This window comes from Musca domestica, unplaced genomic scaffold (assembly GCF_030504385.1).
Source record: "Musca domestica strain aabys unplaced genomic scaffold, Musca_domestica.polishedcontigs.V.1.1 2, whole genome shotgun sequence".
NCBI lineage: Eukaryota > Metazoa > Arthropoda > Insecta > Diptera > Muscidae > Musca > Musca domestica.
This window is the reverse complement of record NW_026712249.1, coordinates 28,796,393-28,811,181: the sequence shown is the minus strand read 5'-3', so window position 1 is coordinate 28,811,181 and position 14,789 is coordinate 28,796,393. Positions and strand designations below refer to the sequence as shown.

General features: G+C 37.9%; 2 protein-coding genes, 1 long non-coding RNA gene and 1 other non-coding gene across 5 annotated transcripts in view; 3 read left to right on the top strand and 1 right to left on the bottom strand.

Moving 5' to 3' along the window:
* Positions 1 to 47: 47 nt before the first annotated feature.
* On the top strand, positions 48 to 3,628 carry LOC101889066 (integrator complex subunit 4). The gene is made up of 3 exons (XM_005183221.4): positions 48 to 188; positions 276 to 2,535; positions 2,592 to 3,628. Exons 2-3 carry the CDS (start codon positions 595 to 597, stop codon positions 3,489 to 3,491), a joined length of 2,841 nt encoding a protein of 946 aa, XP_005183278.3. The 5' UTR covers positions 48 to 188; positions 276 to 594; the 3' UTR covers positions 3,492 to 3,628.
* Positions 3,629 to 4,060: 432 nt separating this feature from the next.
* On the top strand, positions 4,061 to 4,132 carry TRNAT-CGU (transfer RNA threonine (anticodon CGU)). The gene has a single exon. It is a non-coding gene; the product is annotated as a tRNA-Thr (tRNA).
* Positions 4,133 to 4,616: 484 nt separating this feature from the next.
* Positions 4,617 to 14,789, top strand: part of LOC101889241 (dnaJ homolog subfamily C member 22) — a 201,861-nt gene continuing 191,688 nt past the window's right edge. The window contains exons 1-2 of one of the 2 annotated variants that reach the window (XM_005183222.4): positions 4,720 to 5,277; positions 7,835 to 9,337. In XM_005183222.4, coding sequence (XP_005183279.1) covers positions 7,854 to 9,074 — 1,221 coding nt within the window. In that variant the 5' untranslated portion in view covers positions 4,720 to 5,277; positions 7,835 to 7,853 and the 3' untranslated portion in view covers positions 9,075 to 9,337. Of the gene's footprint in view, positions 5,278 to 7,834; positions 9,338 to 14,789 lie in introns of those variants that run through there. The other variant, XR_009342090.1, reaches the window with a different exon arrangement.
* Positions 11,856 to 14,248, bottom strand: LOC101889414 (uncharacterized). The gene is made up of 3 exons (XR_225575.4): positions 14,115 to 14,248; positions 12,675 to 12,738; positions 11,856 to 12,616 (listed from the first exon to the last, which is right to left on the bottom strand). It is a non-coding gene; the product is annotated as an uncharacterized LOC101889414 (long non-coding RNA).

Here is a 14,789-nt window from a genome sequence, read left to right as displayed (position 1 = left end):
CAGATGCAACAGATGTTTAAGATATGTTGTCGGCCGTTTTGTTTTGATTCCTTTTGTGTTGTCCGCCTTTCTGTTTTGATTCCCATCTTTATTTCGATTTTCTCTCTGTGCTGTCTTTCTTTTCAGTGCTGCCAAGTATCCTTTGTTCGTTACTGCACTCTCCCGGTGGCGTCGGTGGCGACGGTTTGGTGTGTAAATTGTTAATTCATTAATTAATTCTTAATTATTTAATTATTTATCGTATTTCGTGTAAAAATTTTTATATAAATATCTAGGAGATTGTGCGTGATTTAAAAAAACTTTGAAAAAACAAATCCGACAGCCAACATATCAAGGAAAACAATAAACAATTGAAACAGGCAAGGGTGGCTTAAAATAAATGACAACATAAACCATTTGCAAAACCAAGCGTGAAACACCCATAAACATTGCAAAATTAATCGGTCAGGTCTTCACCAAACCCCAGGAAAAGAATACTAACCCAATTAATGTCCGCCGCTGTAGCAGATGCTACATTTTGTGTTTCTAGATTTAAGGAGGCAAAGTAAATCGCAGTAACCATCTAAATAAAATTTGGTTTAACGAACACCCAAAATGGCTACCAAAAGACCTCTCTCGGTTACGGAAACTGTAGAAATTGGCTCTCAGCCGCCACACAAAAAGATACGCATACAAACAACAAAAAATGCCACAAGTGGAAAGCTGCAACAGGCATTAAATATACTGGAGACGATATCACCGCAGAACAGTAAAGAGTTATTGGATGTTCTTGTCAAGATTGCAGACGAATTGGTTTTGACCGATTGCCAGTTGCCCGAGATACACGAAGCCGTGCATAAACTTATCGAACTGTTTCGCCAGGAACGTGATGGTGACACAACGATACGGGTTATGATCTTGGGCCTATTGGCCGATTTATCGGAGGTACGCATTTCGGAAGTGGTAAATACATTGATAGACGAAATCATTGGTGTGCTGAAATATGAAAAGTCCCAGAAGGTTATTGCTCAGGGCTTGAGCAGTTTGCATAAGATTGGTTTGAACAATTTGAAAATCCTACCCACAATGCATTTGACCAAGATCGCACATTTTGCCCAACAACAGCTGTCATCGGAGTCACATCACACGCAAAAGAATGCTCTGATGGTGTTGGCTTCATTTGTGGCATTGAGTGATGCTAAAAAGGGGGTCATTGATACCATTGGTCACTATGCGGATTCCCAGGATTCGGGTGTAAGGGCCCAAAGTCTGAGATCAATTTTATGTTTGGGGGAACGGGGAGCGGTGCTGTCACCATCACTTTATCAAAGGGCCGTTGATGCCATGCAAGATGATTATGAGTGTGTCCGGCAACAAGCCTTGCAGTTAGTGTTACAATTGGGCATAACCCATCCCGAGCACATGATAGTGTGTGGTACAGCGGAAGACGATGAAGAAATGCGTCTCATTGATGCTGCCTTTAGTAAAGTGTGTGGAGCACTGTGTGATTTGTCCATACAAATACGGGTACAGGCTGCCCAGCATTTGGGTGAAATGACCATGGTTGGTTCGGAGTTTTTACATCAAACTTTGGACAAAAAGTTAATGAGTAACTTGAGGCGCAAGAAAACCGCCCATGAAAGGGGAGCCCAATTGGTGGCATCGGGGGAATGGTCGTCGGGTAAGCGGTGGGCTGATGATGCCCCTCAGGAACATTTGGATGCAAAAACCATATCTTTGATAGCTAGTGGAGCATGTGGTGCCTTGGTCCATGGTCTGGAGGATGAATTTATGGAGGTGCGTATTGCCACAGTGGATTCCATGTGTAAGCTGGCCTTGAAACATCCTGACTTTGCTGTAACATGTTTGGATTTTTTGGTTGACATGTTCAATGATGAAATCGAAGAGGTACGCCTCAAGGCCATTTATAGTTTGACAGCCATAGCCCGTCATATTGTGTTGCGGGAAGATCAACTGGAAATCATGTTGTCCTCCTTGGAAGATTTCTCCGTAGAGGTGAGAGAAGGTTTACATCTCATGTTGGGTGCCTGTCGTGTCTCCACACAGGCTTGTCTGCTGATGGTGGTGCAGAAGCTGTTGGATGTTTTGGCTAAATATCCCCAGGACAAATTGTCGGCCTTTGGATGTATGCGTAAAGTGGGTCAGAAACATCCACATTTGTGTATGGCTGTAACCTCACATCTGCTACAGGATCATCCATTTTTCGATAGCGCAGAGCGGGATGTTGAAGACCCTTCGTATTTGTGTATTTTGATATTGCTGTTTAATGCTGCTGCCAGTTTGGTGCCCATAATTAGTCTGTTTCCCGATGTAACCTTAAAACATTATGCCTATCTAAGGGATGCAATGCCGAGTCTGGTACCACCTCTACCCATTGAAGGAGCTTCAACCAAGAAACCAATTGATGATTTGGGTAGCACCAACAACTCCAGGGAATATTTGGAAACTGTGCTGGCCCATATCAATGATATTTTTACCATACCCACCCAGGAGCGTAGGGTGCCGCTGCTGAAAACAGCTCAGGATAATTTAAAGGTAGGGGTTTCAAACAACCAAATTGGAAGCAAACTAATTCTGTTTTTTATTTACAGCGCCTGGGTGAAATTGATCCAGAAATGTTAGGAACCGCCAACTTTTTGGAAACATTTTTGGCCGCCCAAATCCAAATTGAACAGCTGCAGTCGTGTACCACCTCACAACACAGTCGGGCGCCACTGAAGGAGTCTCTGGCCCAATTGGTGCGCAATTGCCTCAAGTTACAACATATCTTCTCCGGCCTCACTTATGGTGATATGTTATTGGTCAAACAGATATGTTTGAGAGCCTCAGCCCTCCATCTGGTTCTTGTGGTTCGAGATCGTTCCCAAAGTGCCTTGGGCCCGTGTCAAATGTTGCTACAAACCGCCTCCGACATTAGCAACTTCCTAGATGAAAAACAAGAATTTCAACCGGATGCCCTGACAACAGATTTACTAAATCAGTTGGCCAGTATTGTTGATCCCAAACCGGGTAAAGTATTTCGGGAAATCTTACCCTTGGTTCAGAAGCCATCCATTGTGCAAATGCCACCGCCAAATGTCAGTATAAAAATGTGTGAAGCGAATATTTTGGAACCATGTCCACAAATGTCACAGGATAATGTTATCAAGGTGACAGCAGGGCTCATAGCCGCCCTACCATTTGTGGCGGAAATCGATAACCTTCAGGAGTCGCAAAAGAATGATATGCGTATCAAAATTAAATATCCCGATCAACATCTTCATACTGTGGTCCCCAAACTGTCGGACTTTAAGAAGATCATGACCGAACAGGGTGCACATGAGACAAATGTAAAGTTGAGGACAACAATTTTGCTATCACATTCTGTCTGGACCGAGGCATCGTCCGTTGAGATAATGTTGTGTTTGTCTGTCCGGCCTGGTACAGATCTAGAGTTATGTAAACCGGCAAAGATTTTATTCGCACCGAAACCTGTAAGACGCGGTATTTAAATAGTTTAAGTTTTGAAAGTATAATGACGTACATATGATTTGGGTGGGTGTGAAAATTGATTTGTAAACGAAATCAAAAGAAAGCAACAAATAAAAAACGTAGTAATAAAATAAGAATTGAGTAATTTTTCACAAAATATTAAAAAAAAACATTTATGAACTTTCTGGAGAATATGAATTAACTTCATTATTTAAATATAATTTCTTTTATTTCATTTCTTAATTTGTATTTTTGTTTAAAAATTAATTTGTTATGAAAAATTAATAAACTCTTAATGTGAACCTCCCTAAGTAACATATGATATCAACCCGGATATCATTCATTGTGAATGAATAATCACCGCCAAAATGTGTTATCGGGTGTGTGTGGATTGCAATTAAAGTTGAATTTTTGCAAAAAACATTGAAAGAAATAAAAAAACATAGTTTGAGAAGAATACATATTATTAATAATAAAAAATAAAAATAATGCCATTACTGGAAAAAAACTGATAGTCCATGGAATGAAATTGTGTTGGTGGTTTTTTGGCAAGTGTTCATGTGAACACTTGGACAAAAGCTGCATTGTGGCCCTTTTAGCTCAGTGGTAGAGCACTGGTCTCGTAAACCAGGGGTCGTGAGTTCAAACCTCACAGAGGGCAGGCTCTGTTTTTTTTTTATTTTTTTCCATTTTGATTTTATTTTTAATACAAAAGCTCAATTTTTATTATTTCCTCAAACTGATATATCCTCATTTAATGCGGCTTTCATATAACAAGTTTGAAACAATTTCGTGAAAAATGTGGCAAAAATAATCTTCGGCAGGGTGAGGACATGTCTGTCTCTGTTGGTATCTACAGCTTACATTAAATATGAAATTTAAAACGCTGCCGTTGAATAATATGGCTAAAATAACGAGTAATATATGTACTTCATGGGGTCTCCAACGACTGTTCCGAAGTGTGGCAAACGAAATTACAAAATAAACAATATACTCTCCAAATTATAAAGTGTATTTAGATCACTGTATTCTATAAAAACTTGTTATTGACAAGCATTTAAATTATAAACCAAAAACGAAATTATTTATATTTCCTTTTTGTCTTCTTTTAACCACAACAACAATCGTTCCAATAAGACATTCCCGCCATTCGATTATTGTTATCGATATTTCAAGCCAAGATCAAGAGAAAGTTCTCTTTGTGAGAGAACTTTTAAGTCTTTGCCTATTGTGATTGAGAGCAACGGCGGCATTTACATTGGGGACATTGAAGAGTAAAGACGCTTTTTTGTGAGTGTTGAAGAAAATCGGTCGACGCATCAACAAAACAAAAGAAAAATTACAATTTAAAAGAAGTAACGAAATAACAATTAAAATATTCTTAAACAATTTACGTGAGTTTCATAAATGAAAAATATATTTTAACAAAATAAAAAGCGACAAGAAAACTTCAACTGCATTATTGCCGGGATTGACGTGTCTTTTTGTTGTTTGTAAACCGTAAGAAGACAAACTCTTGATCAGACTTGCTTTGTTTTGGTGTCTTCCGAAAGCCAGCCGTCTGAACATACACACAAGCACGTATTACTACTATTACGACGGACAGACAGACAGACAAAACGTGAAAAGAGAAAGTCGGGCGCATGATAGTAAGTGCTGAATGAATTCCAACGCAATCGACCAAGAAACAAGCTACGAAACAAGTGGAAATTTGTAAAGAAGTCAAGAGATAATCTGGAATAATCAGTTGTTGCTGGATAATATTCTTATTGGAGTTTTTCATTCTTCTCCCAATTGGACACCAAGGTAAGTGGAATGAAATATTTTATTTGGCTATTTTTATTGGATGTTATTTTCTTTATTTTAAGTTAGTGGGTCAGCTGCAGTTTAGTGGCACTTTAATTTTGAATGTATTTCTCATAACAACGTTCAATTCGTTAGACGCAGATCTGTTATTTTAGACAACATACACCCAATTGGAAAACAATATCTCTTGTAGCTTTGGATTTAAAATCTGGGTCATTGAGTCTCCTACATCCAATTGAAAGGCAATATTCCTACATATTCCAATGTTGGTTAAAAAATCTAACTGAGTTCATAAAAAGGTGTTTCAGCGGGCTTCATCCTCTTTTTTATCAAAGCAAAGCCCAAGACTAAAAAAAATCACAGCTATAATGGTGTCACTAAACTGCAGTTGCGTGAAATGAATGTTGCTGTTATATGTTATGTCTCCACACAAAATTATGTCAAGCATGATAGACATATTCCGTTTTGTCTGATGAAATAATCAGTCTTGGTTGTTTAATGAAACAGCTATTCAAATGCATGGAATGCTCTTGTATATATTTTGTGCTGCATAGGTTTATATTAACATTTATTATTTGCTTTTTGTTAACAAAGAATTGGTGCATGGTCCATATTAACATAAGATATTTAAAAGTAACGCTTTAAACATATACAGGGTGAGATAAAAAAGTGCAACAAAGTCAAACGCCATCATTTTTACAATTTTTTTAAATTTTAATTAAATTAAAGCAAAAAATATCGCAAATAGCATCAAATTTTAGAATAAGTTTAGATTTGTTCGAATTGGCCACCTTTGGCACGAATTATGCCATTCAAACGGCTAATGAAACCGTCACACCCTGCCCGAATGTTTCTGTGCGCTATTTTGACCCACTCCCGGCGAAGCGCTTGCTTGAGGTGATCGAAACTTTGGTATTTTTTATTGCCAACCTTCCAAAATACCCCAGACACAATAGTCCAAAGGATTGGTATCCGGAGATTTTGGTTGCCATTATGCACTGGAAATGAAGCGAGGAACTTCATTTTGTAAACATTCTTGGGTGACACGTGCTGAGTGCGATGGCGCTGATTCCTGTTGGAATGTCCAAGGTATGCGGCCAAAATGTCTGCTTGCCCAAGGCATTAATAAACCCTCCAGGATATTTTCGCGATAATATTCGGAATTTATTCTGATGCCACGGTCGATTAATACGAGCGGAGAGCGACCATCCACTGTTATGGCGGCCCACATCATGACCGTGGCCGGCGCTTGAGTTCTGGTGGCCAACCGAAGGTGCACATTTTCAACTGACCTCTTTGGCAAGTAATCACGATCATTTTGTTTGTTTACAAACTGCTGGACAACGAATGTTTTTTCCTAGGAGAACCAAACCCAATTTGGCAGTTCACCACTTTCGGCCAAGCGAAGCAACTCTTTAGCTCTTTTGAGTTTATTTTGTTGTTGCCTTGCACTTTTTTGGCATTTCAATGGCTTTATCCCGAGTTCATTTTTCAATATTTGCCGAATGGAATATTGCGATATGTTCAGCTCACGAGTCATTTTTCGGCCACTGCGACGCAGGTTTCGTTCAAGTCGCTTCTTTGCTTTTCGAACTATTTCTGCTGATGTTGCTGTTTTCTTCCGTCCACTTCCTTGACGACGGGCTAAGCACCAGTATCACGGTAACGAGCGATGGTACGAGACTCGAAAGATTTATTCAGTGGTTGGATATGACAGCAGTCTGAAGCTGGTTGCAGTTGTTTCATCTCACCCTGTATAACTGTAGACCGAATTACTAGAAACCGTTCAAGGCTAGAAGGAGACACCTTCGATTTGGAAACCTACCAATTATTAAATTAAATAATTTTTTTCTGATCTGATCTTAAAACGATTGCTTCACTTTCCTCCAGTTTTTTCTCCTGTCATTTCTACAAAGTTATGGTGGTCCCGAGTCCTAAAACCTAACCTAAACAATGGCTGTATTTTAAGCCTGTAAATACCAATTTTACATCACTGTGTATCGGCGACAAGTACGCAGGGTGAGGGCACTAGCACCCTCCGAAATGTCGACATTTCTGTCATTTTTCTTCATATTTTGAATACAATGGTTCGAAATGCATTTGTATTCCTGATCAGTGTCATACCTACAAATTCATTTTGAAACCATTTGGGCAAAAATTCGGAAAAGTAACCTCTTTGGGGGAGCCAGAGGCCCATGTACTACCTTGCTGGGTACCGTGGCCTTTCTTTAAGACTTTCCTTTTTTGGCCTCGTTCAATTTCTCTTAAAATAATATTTTCAAATTTAATTTAAGGAAAAGTAAAAATTACGAAACACATTTTATTTTTAATCCAATATAAAATTAGTAAACGGCTTGAAACTTGAAGAATTTACTATTCCTTCTATATGTAAATATGTTTTATGTTATGTAATAAAATGTGTGCTTGGTGTATGTGGTTTAAATTTTGTCGTGTTACAATTAAGGATCTCTAATTCTAAGGCATGGTGGTGATGGGTTAAAAACATTAAAAACCAAAAAGAAAAATATTTAAAAAATTGAGTTTGTTTCCATTTCAGAAATACAAAAAATAAAAACATGTCAAAGGATAAACTAAATGGAACACTGACATCCTCGCCAAATGGCAAGGTACAACAAAACGGAAAACTGCAGTCGAACGGCAAAGTGCAGCAACAAAATGGAAAATCCAAAGTAAATGTCAATGCCTTGCCACCCCAGAAATCAATAGTCATTGCCTACATTCTATGGCTGTTTGGTGGCATTCTTGGCCTTCATCACATCTATTTGCGCCGTGATCGTCATGCCTTCGTGTGGTGGTGTACTTTGGGTGGTTACTTTGGTATTGGCTGGCTGTTTGAGATATTTGCCATACCCGGTTATGTGCGTGATGCCAATGAAGATCCCCGTTTCATAGAAGAATTTGTTAAGAAATTGCAACATTTTCGAAAACCTCCCTATTCGGGTAGACGTTTTGTGGGCGAGGTAATGATTGGCTATTTGTTTGGCCAGCTGTTTGAAATGGCCATACCCCAGACGATATTTTTTGGTATTGATTTTGGATTTCTTCACTGGCTGATACCCGTATTCATTGCCTTGGGTGTTTGGACGGTGGGTAATATTGGACGTGAGCGAGGTGTACTGTGGCATTGCCTTCTGGCAGCCTTTGCTGCTTATCCTGTGCGCTACTTCATTTATGATGAGACGTACACTCTGCTGATATCTTCGCTGGCTGCTGCATTGGTCTTTGATCATTTCTCCAAGGAATGGTTGCGTACACCACCCAAACGTCGCAGCACCATGCAAAGGACATTGACATTTACTGGAGCCCTTTGTATTTACTTTTCATTGTGGGGTTGTTTCCTGTACTTCAATGGCACCATTTCCGATGAAGATGGCAACGAGGTGCCCATACATGAAGCATTCCAAAATTTCCTAGCCTCAGCATGGTGGACAGATATTGCCCAGGCGTTGCAGGATACGTATAACTATGCCCAACATCATGGTTGGTATGAAACATGGAAAGAGATTTTCGAATCAATGGATGTTGATGGAGAGCGAAATGCCTACAAGGTGTTGGGTGTTAGTGCCACAGCATCACAGGCCGAGATAACCAGTGCATATCGAAAACTTTCCAAAGAATTCCATCCCGATAAGGTTAAGGATGAGTCGCAGCGGGCTGCAGCCAATCAACGTTTCATTGAAATTCAACAAGCCTATAGTGTTCTATCGAAAATTAAGTCCAGTCGCCGGCGTAAGAATACCAAATCTGTAGAAGATGAACCCACCATAGTGTTGTAGGGCGGGTGGTTTCGAGCGAAGGCAGCCAAAGTAATGTTTATTATTTCCCAATGACTGTATTACAATTTAAGTTTTAAATGTATGCCTTAATAATGTAAACGCTCCAGTGCATCGAATATTTTTATTTGAAACTTTTTAATAATTCCTTTAGTCTTGTAAGCAATACTTTGACATAATTAATGTACTTACGTAAATTATTTATTGTATTATTTATAGAATAGAACGACAATAATAAAACTCGAACTAGTTTTAGAGAAGCTCTACATGACCGTATGAATTTTCGATGTGGAATTTAAAAACTGGTCTGTTTAGGAATATTCTAAAATCAAGTTTCCCAAAAAAAGTAGATACTTGATGAGAAGACCCTCTGGCCTTATATAAGAAGTCCTTTTCGTCTTCAATGAGAAGTCCTTCTGGTCTTCTATGAGAAGACTTTTTGGCCTTCTATGGAGAAGACCTTTTGGCCTTCTATGAGAAGAACTTCTGGCCCTCTTCTATGAAGAAGACCTTCTGGCCCTCTGGCCTTCTATGAGAAGACCTTCTGGTCTTCTATGAGAAGACCTTCTGGTCTTCTATGAGAAGACCTTCTGGTCTTCTATGAGAAGACCTTCTGGTCTTCTATGAGAAGACCTTCTGGTCTTCTATGAGAAGACCTTCTGGTCTTCTATGAGAAGACTTTTTGGCCTTCTATGGAGAAGACCTTTTGGCCTTCTATAAGGAAGACCTTTTGGCCTTCTATGAGAAGAGCTTCTGGCCTTCTATGACAAGAACTTATGATCTGCTAGGAAGAAAACCTTCGGGATTTCTATGAGAAGACATTCTGGCCTTTTATGAGAAGACTTCCTGGTCTTCTATGAGAAAATCCTGGTCTTCTTTGAGAAATTCTCCTGGCCTTCTTTGAAGTAGACCTTCTGGCCTTCTATGAAGAAGTCCTTCTGACCTTCTATGAAGAAGACCTTCTGGCCTTCTATGAAGAAGACCTTCTGGCCTTCTATGAAGAAGACCTTCTGGCCTTCTATGAAGAAGACCTTCTGGCCTTCTATGAAGAAGACCTTCTGGTCTGCTATTAAGAAGACCAATATGGAGGGTATATTAAGTTTGTCATTCCTTTTGTAACACCTGGAAATATACATTTTAGACCCCACTAAGTATATATATTCTTGATCAGCATAAAATTCTATGTCGATTTAGCGATGTTCGTCCGTTTGTCCTTCGGTGGAAATCACTCCAGCGTTTGGAAGAAATGAAGTAGGTTGATCAAGTTTTACTCAAATGTTTATAATGTCTGCAGGACTTTTGGTATTAAAAAACGGTCATGTAGGTCCACCTTTTGATATAGCCCCCATATAATGGTAGTGATTTAAGCGACATTATTCACCGGAATTGTTTCAAATTTGGAATTTGAAGTTCGTAATGGATACTATAGCCTACGACAGAAAATTGTCTGTGCAGATCCACGTTTTGATATAGCCCCCATATGATTATCCACCGGAATTGTTTCAACTTTGGTATTTGAAGTTCGAAATGGATACTACAGCCTATGACAGAAAATTGTCTGTGCAGGTCCATGTCTTCGAATAGCCCCCATATAACAGAACCTCCCGATATTCGGTATTTTGATGACTTTAGCGCTATTATCCACCGGAATTGTTTCAAATTTGGTATTTGAAGTGTGTAATGAATAACACAGCCTATGACTGAAAATTGTCTGTGCAGGTCCGCGTCTTCGTATAGCCCCCATATAACAGTACCTTCCGATATTCGGTTCTTTTTTTTATTTTAGCGACATTATTCACTGGAATTCTTTCAAATTTGGTATTTGATGTTCGTAATGGATAATACAGCCTATGACAGAACATTGTCTGTATAGGGCCACATCTTCGTATAGCCCCCATATAACAGTACCTCCCGATATTCGGTATTTTGATGCTTTTAGCGCCATTATCCACCGGAATAGTTTGAAATTTTGTACTTGAAGTTCGTAATGGATACTATAGCCTACGACAGAAAATTGTCTGTGCAGATCCACGTTTTGATATAGCCCCCATATGATGGTACCTCCCTATATCGGTATTTTGATGATTTTAGCGCCATTATCCACCGGAATTATTTCAAATTTGGTATTTGAAATTCGTAATGAATACTACAGCCTAAGCAGAAAATTGTCTGTGCAGATCCACGTTTTGATATAGCCCCCTAATAACGTTACCCCCCGATATTCGGTATTTTGATGATTTTATCGCCATTATTCACCGGAATTGCTTCAAATTTTGTATTTGAAGTTCGCCATGGATAATACAGCATATGACTGAAAATTGTCAGTATAGGGCCACGTCTTTGTATAGCTCCCATATAACAGTACCTCCCGATATTCGGTATTTTTATGATTTTAGCGCCATTATCCACCGGAATTGCATCAAATTTGATATTTGAAATTCGTAATGGATACTACAGCCTAAGACAGAAAATTGTCTGTGCAGAGCCACGTCTTCGTAAATCCCCCATATAACAGTAGCTACCGATATTCGGTATTTTGATGATTTTAGCGAAATTATTCACCGATTTTTTCAAGTTTCGCATTTGAATATTCCAATGACTTGTGACAAAAGTTGCCGTATGTATCCTAATATAACGGCTACATTCGGTATTTTAAAGATTTTAACAGAATTTTTGACAGATTTTATTTTTTGAAAATTGCCAAATTAAATTCAAATGGTGGAGGGTATTCAAAGATCGACTCGGCCGAACTTACAGATTTTACTCTAATTTTTTGTTTATTCTAAAATTTTAAAAATTTATTATTGTCTTTAACGTGGGATATTTTTATACATTCAAATTGACTAATATTAATAACTTAATATTATACAATAAATATAATTTGTTATAATAATTTTTTTAAATATCATCACAATGTCTTAAGATTTATGTGGTCAAAGGTGGTGATAGCAAAATTCCTCAAGACTCCAAGTTGTTGACTGGCTCTTTTCTGTTCTAAACTGTGTTCCCAACCACCTTCGACCGTGAATATCTGCTGAGAATGAATTACAGGTTAGTTCGGTTAGTGTCCTTCGTGAGTGGGTGCGTTTTGTGGTGTTTTTTTGTTTTTGGTACCAAATGACAATGTATTGCATAGTAATACATTTGTACACGGCGGGGTAGTAAAATAATGAGAAATCCACATTACGTCCCCACGTGTCCCCCTCTCCCTACTTATAATACTGATTCTGTTCAATTGGAATTGGGACATTCCAAATTGATGAATGATATTTTTTCTTCTATAATTTTTTTTCGTTGGTCTTATTTTTGATTTCTGTTGCGCATTTGAAGTCTTTGTTGTAACATTTAAAAGTATTAATTGTAAGATATCTGTTTTAGATGTATGTATGTCTGTATGTCTATTTTCTTTCTGCTAACTTAAACTAAGTTGTTCCGAGCGAGAGCTTTCCGGCAATTCTGCTCTTTGGTCCATTCTTTTTTTCTGTTGAAATCCCTCTTTGTCCTTGGAACAATAAATGCGTTATTTTTAATAATTATATTTAATTCTGAAAATGGAGAAATATATGATTATTTTTTAGATCTTATTGATTTGAAATACTTCACCTTAAAAGTCTAATAACTGGGATGATTGGATCTGGTCTTAAAATCAACAAATTCACAACCGATTCTAAAAAAACAGATAATGAAAGCAATTTTTATTAATAAAAAATATATAAAAAATAAAAGCAAGAAAAGAAAAGGGTGAGATAAAAAAACTGCAACAAAGTCAAACGTCATAACTTTTACATTTTTTTTTAAATTTTATTGAATGAAAGCAAAAATGTCGGAAATAACATCAAATTTTAGAATAAGTTTAGATTTGTTCGAATTGGTCAACTCTGGCACGAATTATGGCCTTAAAACGGCCAATGAAACCGTGAAACCGCTGCCCGAATGTTGCTCTGCGGTATTTTGGCCCATTCCCGGCGAAGCGCTTGCTTGAGGTGATCGACACTTTGGTATTTTTTAGTGCTAACCTTGCTTTCCAAAATGCTCCAGACACATAGTCCAACGGAATGGTGTCCGGAGATTTTGGTGGCCATTGTGCGCTGGAAATGAAGCGAAGAACCTCATTTTGTAACCATTCATGGGTGGCGCGTGCTGAGTCCTGTTGGAATGTCCAAGGTTTGCGGCCAAAATGTTTGCGTGCTCAAGGCTTTATTATACCCTCCAGAATATTCTCGCGATAATATTCGGTATTTATTGTGATGCCACGGAGGTGCACATTTTCAGCTGAACTCTTTGGCAAGTAAACAGGATCATTTTGTTTATTTACATCGGAGACCACCAAACCAAATTCGGCAGTTCACCACTTTCGGCCAAGCGAAGCAACTCTTTAGCTCTTTTGAGTCTATTTTCTTTCTGTTGCGGTGTAAGTTCTTGCACTTGGCTTGGAATTTCAATGGCTTTATCCCGAGGTCATATATTTGCCAAATGGAATGTTGCGATGTGTTCAGCTCACGAGCCATTTTTCTGCCACTGCGATGCGGGTTTCGATCAAGTCGCTTCTTTATTTTTCGAACCATTTCTGCTGATGTTGCTGTTTTCTTCCTCTTCCACTTCCTGGACGTCGAGCTACACTACCGCTACAATACACAAAATATTTATTCACATATAAATGCTGGATTGCTCTAAGGATAAGCACTTGTGGTGTTCCAGGCAAATATAAAGAAATCACAATGTCACGCTTGAATTCCATCACGAATAACCGTTGTTCTGGAAAAATCTCACCAAAATGCTTTTGTACGCTTGTAAACAATATAATGAGCTGTGACTGGAATAATTTTAACAACTGTCGGACCGATTGGCTTAGAAAGCAATCTGAAGTTGGTTGCAGTTTTTTCATCTCACCCTGTATAATTTTATCAAATAATTATTCGAAAATTTCATAAAAAATCAATCATAAAAATTAAAGTTTTTTGCAAAAGAATTTAATGCTTGTCAAAAATAATCGAATAACTACAAAAATTAAAAAAAAATCAATAAATTATATGATTTTCATACCTGATAAGGCAAATGTTCCAAAATATCTACAGATTTGTCTTTAATATTCATCGTGTCCATGCATTTACACACGAGTTGTCTGAAATAAATGAATATTTTTTTTAATTATAATTTTTCGAATTTCCTTGAAAAATATTAAATATTATCTAAATTGTTTTAATTTCGGCAGAATTTGGTTCTGGACATGCTGCAATAAATTTCCGTTGAGTTTTTTTGGTGTTCATGCTTCGTCTCGATATAGTTTAAGTGAATTTGGAAAATATGATTTTCAATCGGTCAACAACAACTCATGCGCAACTGGGGGTTATTCTTCTGTTAGAAAAAAGGACAAAACATTAACACAAAGTGGAACAATATGACATCGATGGAGAGAAAAATTTGTTGATAGGAAAGAGGGATATAATCCATAATGACCTTAGTTTTTTTAAACATTTATCGAAGAAAGTACCATTTGGTACAGAAACATTTAGTACTGCTAAGTGTGATTTGGAATCCAGCGCTTTAATTTTACTATTTAAGGAATGTCTTTTTTCCATTTAAGTTTATTAATCATACTATTTTTGGTACCAAATTTACATTTCTATTAAAAAGAGGAACATGTTTGTTCATTTGAATGTTTGTAAGTTAAGGATTTAAAAACCGCAAAAAAAAATCTCCTGCAAATTTCTTTGAAAG